Below are 15,104 nucleotides of genomic sequence, written 5' to 3'. Positions count from 1 at the left end.
TAATTGTTGGATTTTTAGTAAAGAAGGGGTATCACCATCCTGGCTAGGCTGGTCTCAAACTCCTGACCTTGTGATCCACCTGCCTCAGCCTCCCAAAGTACTGGGATTGTAAGTGTGAGCCACCGCATCCGGCCTAATTTATTTTTTGTAGAGACAGAGGTCTCACTATGTTGCCCAGGCTGGTCTCAAACGCCTTGATTTTTAATTCCTGACATTACCAAAAAGACGAAACTGTCAGGGCTTATCTTCCTCAACTTCATACTCCTTTTCTACAACTTATCTGCCTCATCCTTCCCTATTTTCTTAAGGTTTCAGGGAATAAGAGTCCCTATTCTGTTAAAGACTACATCTATTTCCGTATCTTCAAAGATTGTGCTCTACTTCTATCTATTCTATTTCATTTTCTAACCCTGCTTCTCCCTTTTCTGTTTTTTTTCCCCCCACAGATTATAACATGCTTGTTTCCACCCACACTCTTTCAAGAAGTTGGAATGAGAAGTCTATACTCTCTGTCTCCACTCTCCACTCAACATGGCATCCTTCCTCACTCTGGATTAAAACAGGTCTTTAAAGTCCTCAGTGACTTTATATTGCCAAATCCAATGGACGCTTTCAATTTTGATCTCACCAAGCATCTCCATTAAATTTCAGTCCATTGATCACTGCCCTGCCTTCTCCAACACTGCTACTCTCCTGACTCCACTGAACTCTTGGCCCTCTCAGCTCCTCTTACATTGCTCATCTGTTTTCTTTCCTGAACTCCATCTCCTATGCCGGTGAACAGCAATGGTCATGTCTTTGGCTCACTATTCTTCCAACAGACACATTCTCTTCAAGTGATCTCAAGTGTCATGGTTTCAGTCCCCACCTCTCAGCTCAGGACCTCTTCCCTGAGCTATCATTTGCCTATCCTTGTCTAAAAAAAAAAAAAAAAAAAAAAAAAAAAAAATCTCTACTTGGATATTCAAAAAATAATTCAAACTCTGAATGTCTAAACTGGAATATGCTTCCCTTCTAAACCTGGACTGTCCTTTTTTTCATATTACTCCCTCAGCAACACACACAAAAACTACCTAATTCCTGTGTATCCTTTAAGCCTCAGTTCGGAAATTTACCTTTCCCAGAAAATCTTTACTGAATCTCCATGTTGGGATAGACCTATGCTTTTCTAACACCCCCAGCATATCTCAATTATGGAATAATACTGCTGATGCTATTACATAAGTAATTTTTTAGTGTATTCGGCTGCCTCACTGTACCGTAAACTCTCTAGGGTAGAAGTGATATTTTAATCACCTTTTAAGCCCTAGGACCTAGCACAATCCTTGATATGTGGTAGGTACTTCATAAATGCTTACTACATGAATTATGAGAACTACATTTTAGGACGTGATCTGTTGACAGTATATAAAACACAACAGCTACTCAGGAGGCTGAGGCAGGAGAATTGCCTGAACCCAGGAGGCGGAGGTTGCGGTGAGCTGAGATCGCGCCATGGCACTCCAGCCTGGGTAACAAGAGCGAAACTCCGTCTAAAAAAAAAAAAAAAAAAGAGAGAAAAAAAAAAAACAAAAAAACACAAAGGAGAAGAAGCAAGACTAGAGAAAACAAAACTGAACAAATGCAGTGAACAAAATAATACAATCACAAAGCCAAAACTCAGATAAGGTTAAGGAACGGAAAGAAGGGGATGGACATGAGGAATTTTGCTCAACCCCTGAAATGAACAAGACTGGCAAAAGACTGAAATGGGAAGTGAGAGATGCAAGTGGGAAAATGAATCATCTCTGGGAAAAAAGAAAAGACACCGAATATACTGCCATAAACAGTAACTATATTCTATACCTACCAACTTTCCAGCATTTCTTTAAAATGGGAAATTAAATGGCCTAAGAATTGGATTTTGGTGGCGTTCGCTGAAATCCAAAAATACCTATTTATGTGATGACATCTGTAGTAATAGAACGCTCAACAATTACCTAAATCCTCTCTTCTCTTTTTTTCTTAGTTTCCTTATTTATCAAAGTTGGGAACAACTGGAGGCTTTTAATCTATCATAGGCTAACTTATACAGTGTGACATGATATATCCAGAATAATTAGTAAGTAGAACTTGCCATGCTCTAATAAGATGTCCTAAAATGTTTCATTTTACCTTACTAAAAGATAAATTTTTTAAAAAAGGTATAGGCAAAAAGAAGAGTTTACCTGATTCATGATGGAAAATTTCCTCCCTATTCTGTTGTCTGGCAGCCGAAAGGCCTTCCTTCTCATGCCATCTTCTGACTCTGACTTAAACACCTTCTCAGGATCCCCTTTCTCTTCTCCTTCAGAGAGTTCCTTTTGCTTCCTCTTCTTTCTTCTGTTACGTCTTTCCTTTGCACTCTTTGAACTGAGTTTAGAAAGTTCAGAAGAGCTCCGAGGGGAGCCCTCTCCTTCTTCACCTTCTTCCTCTATGGCATCTTCTGAGACAGTTCCTGCTGAAGTGGCCATCGCAGCAGCCTAGGAAAGAAGCCACAGCAACACATCAGACCAGGGCAATTAACTCAAGCCACCCAAAGCCAACCAGTTGGTACAGAACATTTCCCTTCCTATGGGAAAGAAAGGAAAAAAGGAAGAGGGAAACCCAGACTGTTAGAGAGTTTCTGTGTATTCTGGCACACAGCCCTAAGTGAACAGAGCAGAACCCAGTGGTGAGAACTTTAGGAGTTATTCTCATGAGCATTTCAGCCAAGAACTTGGCTGCTGCCCTGCTACCAGAGGATCCCTTCTGAGCAAGTCTGGAAATGAATGCTAAGAAACACTTATTTATTATTATGAATGTTTATTATGGGTCCTAACAAAGAACAAATGCATGTATATTTAGATGAGGATTAGAAAGTTAAGTGTTACGGTGATGAGATCACAAATGTTTTTCAAATCTTACTTTATAATATTTTGCCTGTATCTTCTTTTTAATTAGAAATAATACTTTCTATGACCACATGAATCTTAACATTTTTCCCAACAAAAAGAATATGCTTATGTGAAGCACTATATAAACTACCCTCATCACTTTTTTCTTCCCAGTCATCATAGTGGTTGCACACTGAACAGTTGAGAAATTCAACAAAAGATGATATGAACAAACAATCTGGCCGTTAAGACAAATGGAATAATTGGATCAACCATCTGCAGTTGTTACTTGGGTTATTTTCATCAGCTCAATGACCTCTATTTGAAAATATGCCTAGAAAAGATCAACTGCAGTGAAAATCAGATGGGGCCTTAGTCACCATGATCTGGCAGGAAGGTCTGTTGCAAATAATTCATCACCAACCTGTGCCTCTTCCTGTTGCTTCTTAAGTTGCTCCAACATTGCTTTAAATTCAGCCTCTTTTTGCTCTGCCTCCTCCAGTGTTGCCTGATTCTGTTCTTCATAAGCCATGGCCACCACAGCCAAGATCAAGTTCACCAGATAGAAAGAACCCACAAAGATGACCAAGACAAAGAAGATCATGTATGTTTTCCCAGCTGCTCGTAAGGTCTGCAAAGACAAGGACCATTTTCTGAGTCACTTGTACCAAATGATGAACCAGGCTGAGAACAACTAATGGGCCGAGTTCCTCTTTGGGACACCATTTGCACTGTGAACAGGACTGTCTTTCCTTGTGCAGTACTCTTTCCTATTGTGGACACTTAGTACTCCCAAAGGTTGAACGGTTTCGCTTATCCTCAACTCACATTAAATGGCAGTAGTTATCTCCCAACCACTGCAACAACAAAAAAATCCCCTTCCATTTCTAAATATTCCCTATATACTCCTTTCATAAAAAAAAGTTTGGTTTTGGGCTAAGACAATAATAAAGAAAAGAATACAAAACTGCACCTTATTAATCTACTAGTCTTCAAATAGCATTAACAAACAAATTGTGTCTCTGAAATCAGGTCCAAGTTGTAGGAAATCCATCTTTTTTTAATTTTTTTAAGATCGAGTCTCACTCTATTGCCCAGGCTGGAGTGCAGTAGCATGATCTCGGCTCACTGCAATCTCTGCCACCCAGGTTCAAGCAATTATCCCACCTCAGCCTCCTAAATAGCTGGGATTACAGGAATGTGCCACCCTGTCTGGCTAATTTTTGTATTTTTAGTAGAGATGGGGTTTTACCATGTTTACCAGGTTGGTCTTAAACTCCTGGCCTCAAGTGATCCACTCACCTCAGCCTCTCAAAGTGCTGGGATTACAGGCATGAGCCACTGTGCCCGGCCAGGAAATTCCCATCCTGAGTGACACTCTTCCTTATTCTTTTGCAATAGGAGGAGTTTTAAAAGGATATGAATGTAGGACATGAAGGATAGTGGGGAGAAAAAGAAAGCAGAAGGAAACTGGGCTTTACGTTATGTACATGCAACCCACTATTACGGAATTTTCATCTTTATTCTGTTTACCACAAAATGGTCCAGGTGTGGTGGCTCACATCTGTAATCCCAGCACTTTGGGATGCCAAGATGGGCGGATCACCTGAGGTCAGGTTTGAGACTAGCCTGGACAACCATCATGGTGAAACCTCATCTCTACTAAAAACACAAAAATTAGCTGGGTGTGGTGCTGCGTGCTTGTAATTGCAGCTACTTGGGAGGCCAAGGCAGAAGAATCACTTGAACCTGGGAATTGGAGATTGCAGTGAGCCAAGATCGCACCACTGCACTCCAGCCTGGGCAACAAGAACAAAATTCCATGAAAAAAAAAAGAAGAAAAGGAAGAAAAAAAGAAAGTAAGCAAGTTAGCATCAATCACAAATATTTCATGAGAAAGATTCAACCTGAGGGAACTCCAGGCTGTCCAACAGAAAGGTAAGAATTAACTCAGAGATTTGAACTAGAAACTTCCCTTAAAGAGGTTCCTTCATGCCTGAGGGGACATGTTTTTCATTTTCAAAGTAACTGGCATCATCAAATGACAGAGTCAAAGAAAAAACAATGGACTGTCAAAAAATTTCTAAGCTGTAAGACTCTTAGCAAATAGTTACACTAACTTCATTACAACCAGCAAAGTTAAATGACTTGTCCAGAGTCACCACTGTAGCCCCACAGAGTGTTACTGACTTTATTTTTATCTGCACAACCTGCTTGAACAAGTCCAAATGTGTTACAAATCTCAAAAATGTTGATATATTTATACTCCAAGGTCCTTATGGAAATTCCATCTATACAGTGCCTTGCACAGAGGTGTTTGATATTTCTTAAACAGATGCCCTAATGGTGCCTCATGCCTATAATCTCAGCACTTTGGGAGGCCACAGTGGGAGGATCACTTGAGACCAGAGGTTCTAAGACCAGCCTGGGCAACAGAGTGAAACCCCAACTTTCCAAAAAGTAGAAATATCAGCCAGGTGTGGTGGTACATGCTGTAGTACCTACCTCAAAAACAAAACAAAACAAAAAAGAAACCCTAAGCCCAACTATCCAAAAGGTGATATGCTGCAGAGAATGAACAACAGGAAGTAGATAGAGATAGCAGATTCCCAGGCCAGACAAGAGGCTGTCAAGGCTGTAAGCGCCTACAGCTATACATGACTGAACATTAAAAATGGGGACGAGAACTGACAGAATTCACTTAATATCAAAAACCAGCTGACGGTGGGAAACACAACAATTATATCTTGAATAATATCTTCACTAACGGTGAATGTCCCCAGCCCCATATATGCTCACACAGAATGTCCCCAACCCCATATATGCTCGCATAGAATGTCCCCAACCCCATATATGCTCATGGTAAACTTTATGACCAAAGGAAAAGAGGTAGTACTCACCAGCTGATACAAGTTTTCCCAATAGTCCTGGGTCATAAGGCGAAATAATGCCAAGAAGGCCCAGCTAAAAGTGTCAAAGCTTGTGTAACCATAGTTGGGGTTCCTTCCTGCTTTCATACACTGGTATCCCTCTGGGCATTGCCTGAAGGAAGATAGGGAAGTTTAGGACTTTTCAACATAATTCCACCCAGCCATGACCTTGGAGATAATAAATAACATAATTCTATTTACTCCATGACCTTGGAGGTAATAAATAACCATCGATAGAGCCAGGCTAACAAACTGGAAGAAAAAGAAAAAGAAGGAAGTAAGCAGCTAGCCAACTTTTGGGGACAGCCTACTATAAGAATCACCTGGCATGTCCTTTAAAAATGCAGATTCCTGTGTCCTTTCCCAAATCCAGGAATTAAAAAGTTCTGGATATGGGATCTATGAATCTGAATTTTTAAAAGATACGCCAGGTGATTCCTATGCATGCCAAAGTGCGAGAAGTATTGTTCTAGATTCATATCAATGTGTAATTCGATCAAATTTAACTTAGCTACAATCCCAAATGACAAACAGCTAGAAGTTCCTCTTAATCATCTTTGTTTTCTTTACACTCACTGTGACAACCTAAGTCATAATGGACATTTCAGTGACCTTGGTTACACCATTTCTCCTGCTTTTAGATTCACCTCACATTTCTTTCAATGTAATTTCTAGTAGTCTACTTTAATATAGAACTTAAATGGGCTTCTAGATACTGTGGTCATGTTAAAATACCAGTTCTTAGAGGACCAATATACTCTGAGAAATGACACTACCACCACCCTACATTTATAAAGCCCTCTGTTTACAAAGCACTTTCATGTAATGTAAGTGGATCTTTACAGTAACCAATGTGAGGAAGAGAGAGCATGGCTTATTAAATAAATCCATTTTATGGAAGAAAAAAAATCAAGGCTCAGATATCGTTAAATGGCTAGCCAAAGGTCTCAGAGCAGGAAGTATCACGATCAGGAATCAAATACTACATTTGAGTCGTATTTGAGTAGCTACTCTTTTTCCTCCTCTATGCTGTCAGGTCAAGCATATTTTGGGTCATCCTAGGATGCATAATTATCACTAAGATGGTATCTTTACTCTCTACCGCACTATAGGATGAGAGGAGTCCCCAAGAGGCAGGTATTATTGATTCTATCCTTAGGTTCTTTGATTTTGGCTTGAGACTACAAGCATAGTCACTTACTAGTAAAATGTCAACTTTAGATGGACAAATATGAAACAGAAAGAAAATATATGTCAACCGATAGGTCACATGCAATTGTAAGGTCTACTACGTGAGCACGAAGAAAAGTAAAAATATTGCCTATTTTGACCCAACTAATAATAGGTACATTATTTTAAGGAAAGAGAATAAAACTAGGTGAGCTACTTACCCAGCATCAGAACTGTTCCCACAGAGTAAAGGTTCTAGCATGCCAGGAACTGTGTAGAAATTTGCTAGAAAAGTTTGAAGAGGCAGGAAATGAACAGGCAGATTTAAGCGAATCAGAGAATAAGGTTACACTGTTCCTAACTAGCCCCAGCAGAAACAGTTACTGACTTTAGCTCATAAATCTTTTCCAATGGCTGTGGCAGCTGGTAAGAATTCTTTCCCATTAATGATTTTCTTATAAATATTTACAAATTAAAAGTGCTACCCCAAAGTCCTTGATGCAATATAGTTTTCGCAGGTACCTAACTTTCATTCATACTTCAAATCTATTTGCTAGACTCTGGTACTTGAAACAAAAGGGCCTAAAACTAAGTTTTCTGAGTTCTAAAGCCCTTTATACCACTCTATTCTTCTATCCTTACAACTTGTCTTTATCAAAGATATTTTAGAGCTCATTGGTCATTAGACACCAGGTCCTATTTTAAATTAGAAGGCATCTTTTCCTTTCCAGCCTATGTCCCTGAAATCTTCTTTGTAACATTTTCTTTTTTCTTTCTTTCTTTTTTTTTTTGAGACAGAGTTTGGTTCTTGCTGCCCACGCTGGAGTGCAATGGCGTGGTCTCGGCTCACTGCAATCTCCACTTCGCAGGTTCAAGCAATTCTCTTGCCTCAGCCTCCCAAGTAGTTGGGATTATAGGCATAAGTCACCACGCCCAGCTAATTTTTTTTTGTATTTTTAGTAGAGACAGGGTTTCATCATGTTGCCCAGGGTGGTCTTGAACTCCTGACCTCAGGTGATCCAGCCGCCTCGGCCTCCCAAAGTGCTGGGATTACAGGCATGAGCCACCATGCCTGGCCTTTTGCAACATTTTCCTGTGGCTACTAAACTGACTTTATTTTCTCAGGAATGACTAATAGTGACATCACTAACTTTTTTTCATGAGTCTAAAGCAATATCATTACATCAAAGTTTCCTTAAGAAAAGACCTAAGTACTTTGGTTCCTCAAATAAAATGATTAAAACTCCCTAACTGTAATGGGATTTGAATAGTGCCTTGGAGATCGTGTGATTCCCTAGGCTAGGTAGACTGCGATAGTCTTAGTAATATTTAAGAAAACTTGAGTTCCACAGATACATTCTGGACTAAATGTTTAAATATCCTAAGTAACTCAGCTAGGGAAAAAATAATTTTTATCAAGCTTCTAAGCCTAAATTTCAAAGCAAAAGTTTAGGAGTATATGTGAAGAAGGGAGAAAGGGCTGATGTTCAACAGCTTCTGAACACAATCCTACCTCGAGGAAAGGAATAATTTCACAGGGCTAGTTCTAGTAGCACTGCCATTCCTTTCCATCTCCAACTACTTTCTTTCTTTAGAGATGGAATTTCACTCGTTTCCTACACAGGCTGGAGGGCAATGGTGTGATCTCGGCTCACCGCAACCTCCATCTCCTGGGTTCAAGCGATTCTCCTGCTTCAGCCTTCAGAGTAGCTGGGATTACAGGCATGCACCACCACGCCCAGCAAATTTTGTATTTTTAGTAGAGATGCACTTTCTCCATGTTGGCCAGGATGGCCTCAAACTCCTGACCTCAGGTGATCTGCCTGCCTCAGCCTCCCCAAATCCTGGGACTACAGGCGTGAGCCACCACGCCCAGCCTACAACTACTTTTTAAAGCCCTGTGGTAGCTTCTGACCATGTGAACTAGTAACAGACTTTTCCTATTCCTCTTGCAGAGAAGAGGCCACCTACTTTTATTGTTGATATACTCTTCCCAATCAAAGCCTTTGGTGCCATTTTCAAGATAGCTCTCATTGAAGTTTATGGGCCACACAACACACTTGTTTCGAAGGTTCCCCATGAACAGCTGCAGTCCGATCAAGGCAAAAACACTCAGGCAGAACACTGTCAGGATCATCACATCTGACAGTTTCTTCACAGACTGAATCAGGGCACCCACAATTGTCTTCAGACCTGAGGAGACAGAATCCCTGGAATCAGAGGCACCCCAAAGCCCTCCCCACCTCCCCCAGCCTCCCTCTTAGCCACTGGCTGCTACTCCTCCCCACAGCACCACTCTTGAAACATGGCCACTTTATTTTTATACCATGAGAATAATAACAGGTCAGCAAAAATAAAAATAAAAATAAATATTCCGGAAGTATCCATTTTTAGGTGAATACATCTGAAAAAGCAAAACAAAGCTCCTTCTACCAACAACATGTGGCCCCCTTCTTCCTGGGAACGCTTTCCCGTCTCTGACTACTTTTTAGTTCCCCACAAGAGCCAAGCTCTTACTTGCCTTAGGGCCTTCATACCTGCTGCTCCCTCTGCCTGGAATGCTCCCTGTTATATTACCTTGTCCTCTTTGCCTAACTCCTACTCATCCTTCAAGGTCAGTTCAAACATCAATTCTTCCAGAAAAGCCTTTTCTGACTTTGCCACTCTTCTCCCTCCCCATTGTTACTAGTGTCTCAGTAGCATCTTATACTTTCTTCTGTAGCATTTATTACGGTTATAATTGATGTTTTACATCTATTGTGTTCACAGCAGGGTCTACAGTGCCTAGCCCACAGTAGGTATTCAGCAAATATTCGTCAAAGAAACAAATGGAAAAATCAGGAATTGAGGAGGTCTCCAGGTGGAAAGAAAACCACTGGGAAGTTTAAAAGCCAATAATAAGTGAGAAGGTACAATAATATTTTGCCAAGGACTCTGGAAATGCCAGAGTATTGAAAAGGTTATTATTAATCCAGTATTTATACTTTGTCTTTTTCCATTTAAAAATACACTTTTTCCGTATCACATATATTCCCCTGCTTTCTACAATTATCTTTTTTCTGTCCTAAATTAAAAACAAAAACATAAAAAAATTTTTAGGGGCCGGGCGCGGTGGCTCAAGCCTGTAATCCCAGCACTTTGGGAGGCCGAGGCGGGTGGATCACAAGGTCGAGAGATTGAGACCAACCTGGTCAACATAGTGAAACCCCATCTCTACTAAAAATACAAAAAATTAGCTGGGCATGGTGGCGCGTGCCTGTAATCCCAGCTACTCAGGAGGCTGAGGCAGGAGAATTGCCTGAACCCAGGAGGCGGAGGTTGCGGTGAGCCGATATCATGCCATTGCACTCCAGCCTGGGTAACAAGAGTGAAACTCCGTCTCAAAAAAAAAAAAATAAATAAAATAATAAAAATAATAATAAAAAAAAATTTTTAATTTGAAGTTTAAATGCAAGACACTGGCTCAAATGTAGACTGAAGGTATATTTCTTAATTGCACAGGGAGAAGTGATAGGAGATACAGAAAAATATGATTGTAGGTTCATGCTTTTTGGGTCCAAATGAGTCTTTATGTGCCCAGATATCAGGTTATCCACAGGACATGGCCAACAAAGAGCCTTACATGGAGACTGTGGCCACAAAGAAATTATGAAGAGCCTGCCTGGGCTCCAGGAAACAAAGCATTTCTAATCTGATTATTTTTCTCCTCATGGGGCTGTGCAAAAAGAAGCATTAGACAGGGAATCAGAAAGCTGGTATTCTGGTCCTGGCCCAGTCACTGCTTATGACCTATTGTGTTTCAAATAGAATTTAAGGTTACTTCTCAGGGTCTCATTTTCTCATCTACAGAACCTGGATAAACATAGCGCTACATAGCAGTGGGCAGTGGTGGAGAAGCTGAAGAATCTTCTCTAAAAGTCTTTCAGAATAAGGCAGAGATGTTTATTTGTTTGAGATTAAGAAACTGAAACTCCAAACTATCTTTTAAACCTAAGGCCCTGGAAAATCGTACCATAATCACACAGCTAGGTAAGAAGTCACTGGTGAAATAAAGTAAAAAGCAGCCACCAAGAAGTAAAAATTGTTCCAGTGAAATGGAATTTATTTCCATTCAGCTGCTAAGGAACACAGAAGTCCTCATTATATTTTGACTGGGTGGAGGGGGTCTATATTGAGTCAATAATTCAATCCCAGGCTTTTAAAATTATGCAAGCTTACTATTTTCAAGTCAAAGACTGATTTAAAAAAGAATACTTGAAAGGGTCACTAAAAATGGTTGTAGAGTTTCTTTTCCTGGACTTTGTTATGAGACTTATACAGCCATCTCTCCAGACGATTCAGACAATCACCTTTTAAAACACCAGATGACTGTTAAAGGACTTTACCATCGCTATTTTACTGAATTGAGAAATGAGCTGTAAGCTGTCCTCTGTATTAGTAACAAGAGTATAATACTATTAAATCGCCAAACCAATTTTGTAAGTAAATAATTTGAGTTTGTAAGTAAATAATTTGAAAAGCATACACTTTTAGCATGAGTAGAATCTGATTTTCCTGGGCTGGAAACTCTTGGACAATTCCAGACCTATATAACTGGAAATTCTAGGCCATGAGCTCCAACTATCTCCTGTTCCATAAGAATGACCTCTCAGCAGCCATGTCTGTACAAGGTCACCTTCTCTCAGCAGTTGCAGATGCCTGGGTGGACATCTGACCTAAAGCCAGATCCTTTCCTACGGGAATTTGGAACAGGATAAGAGACAGTTGAGCAATCTTTTCATGTGGTGGGAATGTAATAAATAAATTTGGAAACTAAGTGGTAGCCATATTCTGTCATATTAAGATACGACTGAGAAGTAAAGGAAGTTAGTATGCTGAGAGAGAGAAATAGACACTTGGGGAGAAGAGAGATGGAGACAAAGTACTTCCTGGTACCTGTGGCTTTCTGGCTCTGCATTCTGGTTTCTACTGGCTTCCCAGAAGCCCAAGTGCATTCCAGCCTTTAGGTTCCCTGAATCATTCCTGTGTCCTGTTACTTGCAACCAGAAATGACCCCAACTAATCTCACATAACTCACCACTTTCCTGGGGATGCACCCAAATGCTCACCACAGTCAGCTGGTTTAACATTTCTTCTCCATAAGCCAGATGTTATTGCTGAAGAAGTGTGTAAACTTGAGTCGAGAAAGCTAAAAAGACACTTTTCAAGCCTCAGCTTTGAAATCTGGGGCTTAGATGATCTCATTGGTGAGTTAGCTTTCAAATGTTTAAAGTAGAAACTTAATTGGAAATGGTATTCAGCTGCTTATACTTCACAGCATGTCAGAGAAACAAATCTTAATTAAGCAAGGATAATCACTAAATAACATTAATGACAGCCATCTAAAAAGTTTAGATTCCAAGATTCCCATCCAGATCACCAAGAGAAAATGAGAAGGCAAAGGAAAAAGAAGAAGAAAGGTGATGTGTCTTAATGTTTTCAGGTAAAGGAAGGCACATGACCACACAGCAATATTAAATATAAACAATCACTGAACTATACATTGGTCTCAGCCAAGACTTTTCTTCCTTCCATTAGGATTAATTGCAAATGGCCATATTTGCAGGCATCAATCCGAATTTATGAAGATGCCATCGTCAAGTCATTTCTTAAGCTCAAGCTCTATTGTCTTGCCAGCTGTGACTGCCTGAAAGTTCTCCCTCATACCATCAATACCTGTCAATAAAGGCAAGAAGCTGTTAGCAGAATTCCTGACCTGATACAAGCCAGAAATGTAGAATGCCACCATTCTGGCGGTACAGAGACACTGTCTTTTTATTCTATTGGCTCACAACATCACATGCCAGAACAAGCAAGATACTGACTGAAAACCAATTATCCCAAACAGAGCAGAATGCTTCTTCAAAAGACTCCTACACAACAGAGGGTGCGACAGAAGCCAAGTGGGGGCAAACTGGACAGTGAGAACTCTTGGAAAAGGCTAACATTAGCTCACTTTGGTGTGTGTGTGAGTAGAAACAGTTAATACATTTACTATAGGCCAAGAAAAGACAGCTGGATTCAATATAGAGAATGAATGGTCAGTGACAGGAGGGAAAGTTGGATATTTAAGGAATTTTGAGAAGCAGGTGAAGAATTCTACTCTATGTCCAAAAGTACCTCTGAACCTCTCACAATGCCCAGGAATCCTTTGAATAAATGAACAATGCCTGCCTATGTGCTATGTACAGAGACATCAGTCATGCATATTGGGGTCAAAATTTTTCAACACTGGGATGGCCAGATCATAAATAAAGCTAATTTGCTGGGCATGGTGGCTCATGCCTGTAATCTCAGCACTTTGGGAGGCCGAGGCAGGTGGATCACCTGAGGTCAGGAGTTCAAGACCAGCCTGGCCAACGTGGTGAAACCCCATCTCTACTAAAAATACAAAATTAGCCAGGTGTGGTGGCACATGCTTATAATCCTAGCTACTCAGGAGCCTGAGGCAGGAGAATAGCTTGGACCCAGAAGGCGGAGGTTGCAGTGAGCTGAGATCACATCATTGCACTCAGCCTGGGTGACGGGCAAAACCTCTCTCTCTTTCTCTCTCTGTCTCTCTCTCTCTCTCTCTCTATATATATATATATATACATATATACATATATATACATATATACACATATATACATATATATACACATATATACATATATATATATATATATATATATATATATATATATATATAAAATAAATAAAGTTAATCCATATTCCCTAGTTTGTAGCTCAGGTTGAGAAATTTAAGTGGTTTAAAGCAATGTAAGCTAATTCCCTTACAAAATTAATATTGAAACAGGCTTCAGTAGCAGTAACAAGCAGTTCTCAACCCAGGGAAAGAACAACTGCCCTGTTCCCAGAGTCAGGCTTGAGTTCAGACAAATCACAGGGGTAAAGTAGTGTCGTGTTGACTTTCCTGCTGCAACTGCAAGCCTTGCAATAATAGTTACTTATTTATTTAGAGACAAGATCTCACTAAGCTGCCCAGGTTGGAATGCAGTGGCTACTCACAGGTGTGGTCACAGCTCAATGCAACCTCAAACTCCTGGGCTCAAGTGATCCTCTGAGTCAGCCTCCTGATTAGCTGGGACTATAGGTGTGTATCACTGCACCCAGCCTACAGTGATAGTTCTTGAAGGTTCTTCAGAGTAACAGTAATTTGAAAGAGATTTGAGGACTCTAGATTTCTTTACTAGAGACCGGATTTACAGCACAAAGTGTAACCAAAACTAAACTAGCTCTCAAAGATGGGTCAGTGGAATCCTGCGAGTATTTAGTGTTTTTTCACTTAGGACCACTGGTAAACTTTAGTTATCTTTCCTAAGAAGCAATGTGGGAAAAGCAGAAATACAAAGGCAATAGAATTAATAACCAGAATAGTTTAACAGAGACAATGAATCAGGATATAGTCTTAAAATGCTTTCTATCTTCCACCATTATGCAGCAGAAATTGCCACATTCACAGAGTATACATTTAAAGAAAATGCCTTCTTTGTGAAAACTGGAGTGGGAAAAAGAAAGGCCTATCATTTTCCCTGCTTCCTGTCTGATCCCACTGGTTAGGAGTGAAAGTAACAGAAATGAAAGCAGCGAAATAAAATATCCAAGAGAAAAATAATCAAGAAGGTACAATTCTCAAGACGTTGGAATGAAATTAAATAAGTGCTAATGAGCAGTAGATAAGCAGTGCTTTGGGGGAGCCATTTAAATGATAGAAATGAAAAAGCACTGACAAGTGAGGTTCTCCCAACCAGTTCTATTAATACTTACACTACCAAGTCCTGCTGTCTAAGAAAACCCTGAGAAACTGTTTTGAGGTTCTCACCCTTTCTTTGGGCATGTCAGCCCTGTGGCACATGATCAAAGCATGCAGAGGACGAAACTTCTGGCAGAGTCACTTAGAAGTTCACTTTCTGCAGGACTCAGACAAATACAAAGTGAAAACAAAGTTTTAAGACATAAAAACTTTTAGGCAGAATATTTCAATGTCAAAGAGAACCTGGCCAATTATAGACTAAAGAAAATTTAGAAAGGGTCACCTCTATAACTGACCCTTTTAGCACAGAGCTTG

At 40.1% G+C, this 15,104-nt stretch overlaps 1 protein-coding gene across 6 annotated transcripts in view; it reads right to left on the bottom strand.

Annotated features, from left to right (window-relative positions):
* Nucleotides 1–15,104, bottom strand: part of SCN8A (sodium voltage-gated channel alpha subunit 8) — a 205,086-nt gene that overhangs the window by 95,330 nt on the left and 94,652 nt on the right. For all 6 annotated transcript variants that reach the window (XM_074402654.1, XM_074402655.1, XM_074402657.1 and 3 more), the window contains exons 7-11: nt 8,966–9,187; nt 7,216–7,279; nt 5,795–5,936; nt 3,319–3,525; nt 2,208–2,501 (exon numbers count right to left, since the gene is read on the bottom strand). In XM_074402654.1, coding sequence (XP_074258755.1) covers nt 2,208–2,501; nt 3,319–3,525; nt 5,795–5,936; nt 7,216–7,279; nt 8,966–9,187 — 929 coding nt within the window. The remainder of the gene's footprint in view (nt 1–2,207; nt 2,502–3,318; nt 3,526–5,794; nt 5,937–7,215; nt 7,280–8,965; nt 9,188–15,104) is intronic.

This window comes from Saimiri boliviensis, chromosome 7 (genome assembly GCF_048565385.1).
Source record: "Saimiri boliviensis isolate mSaiBol1 chromosome 7, mSaiBol1.pri, whole genome shotgun sequence".
NCBI lineage: Eukaryota > Metazoa > Chordata > Mammalia > Primates > Cebidae > Saimiri > Saimiri boliviensis.
This window is presented reverse-complemented; position numbering and strand designations above follow the sequence as displayed.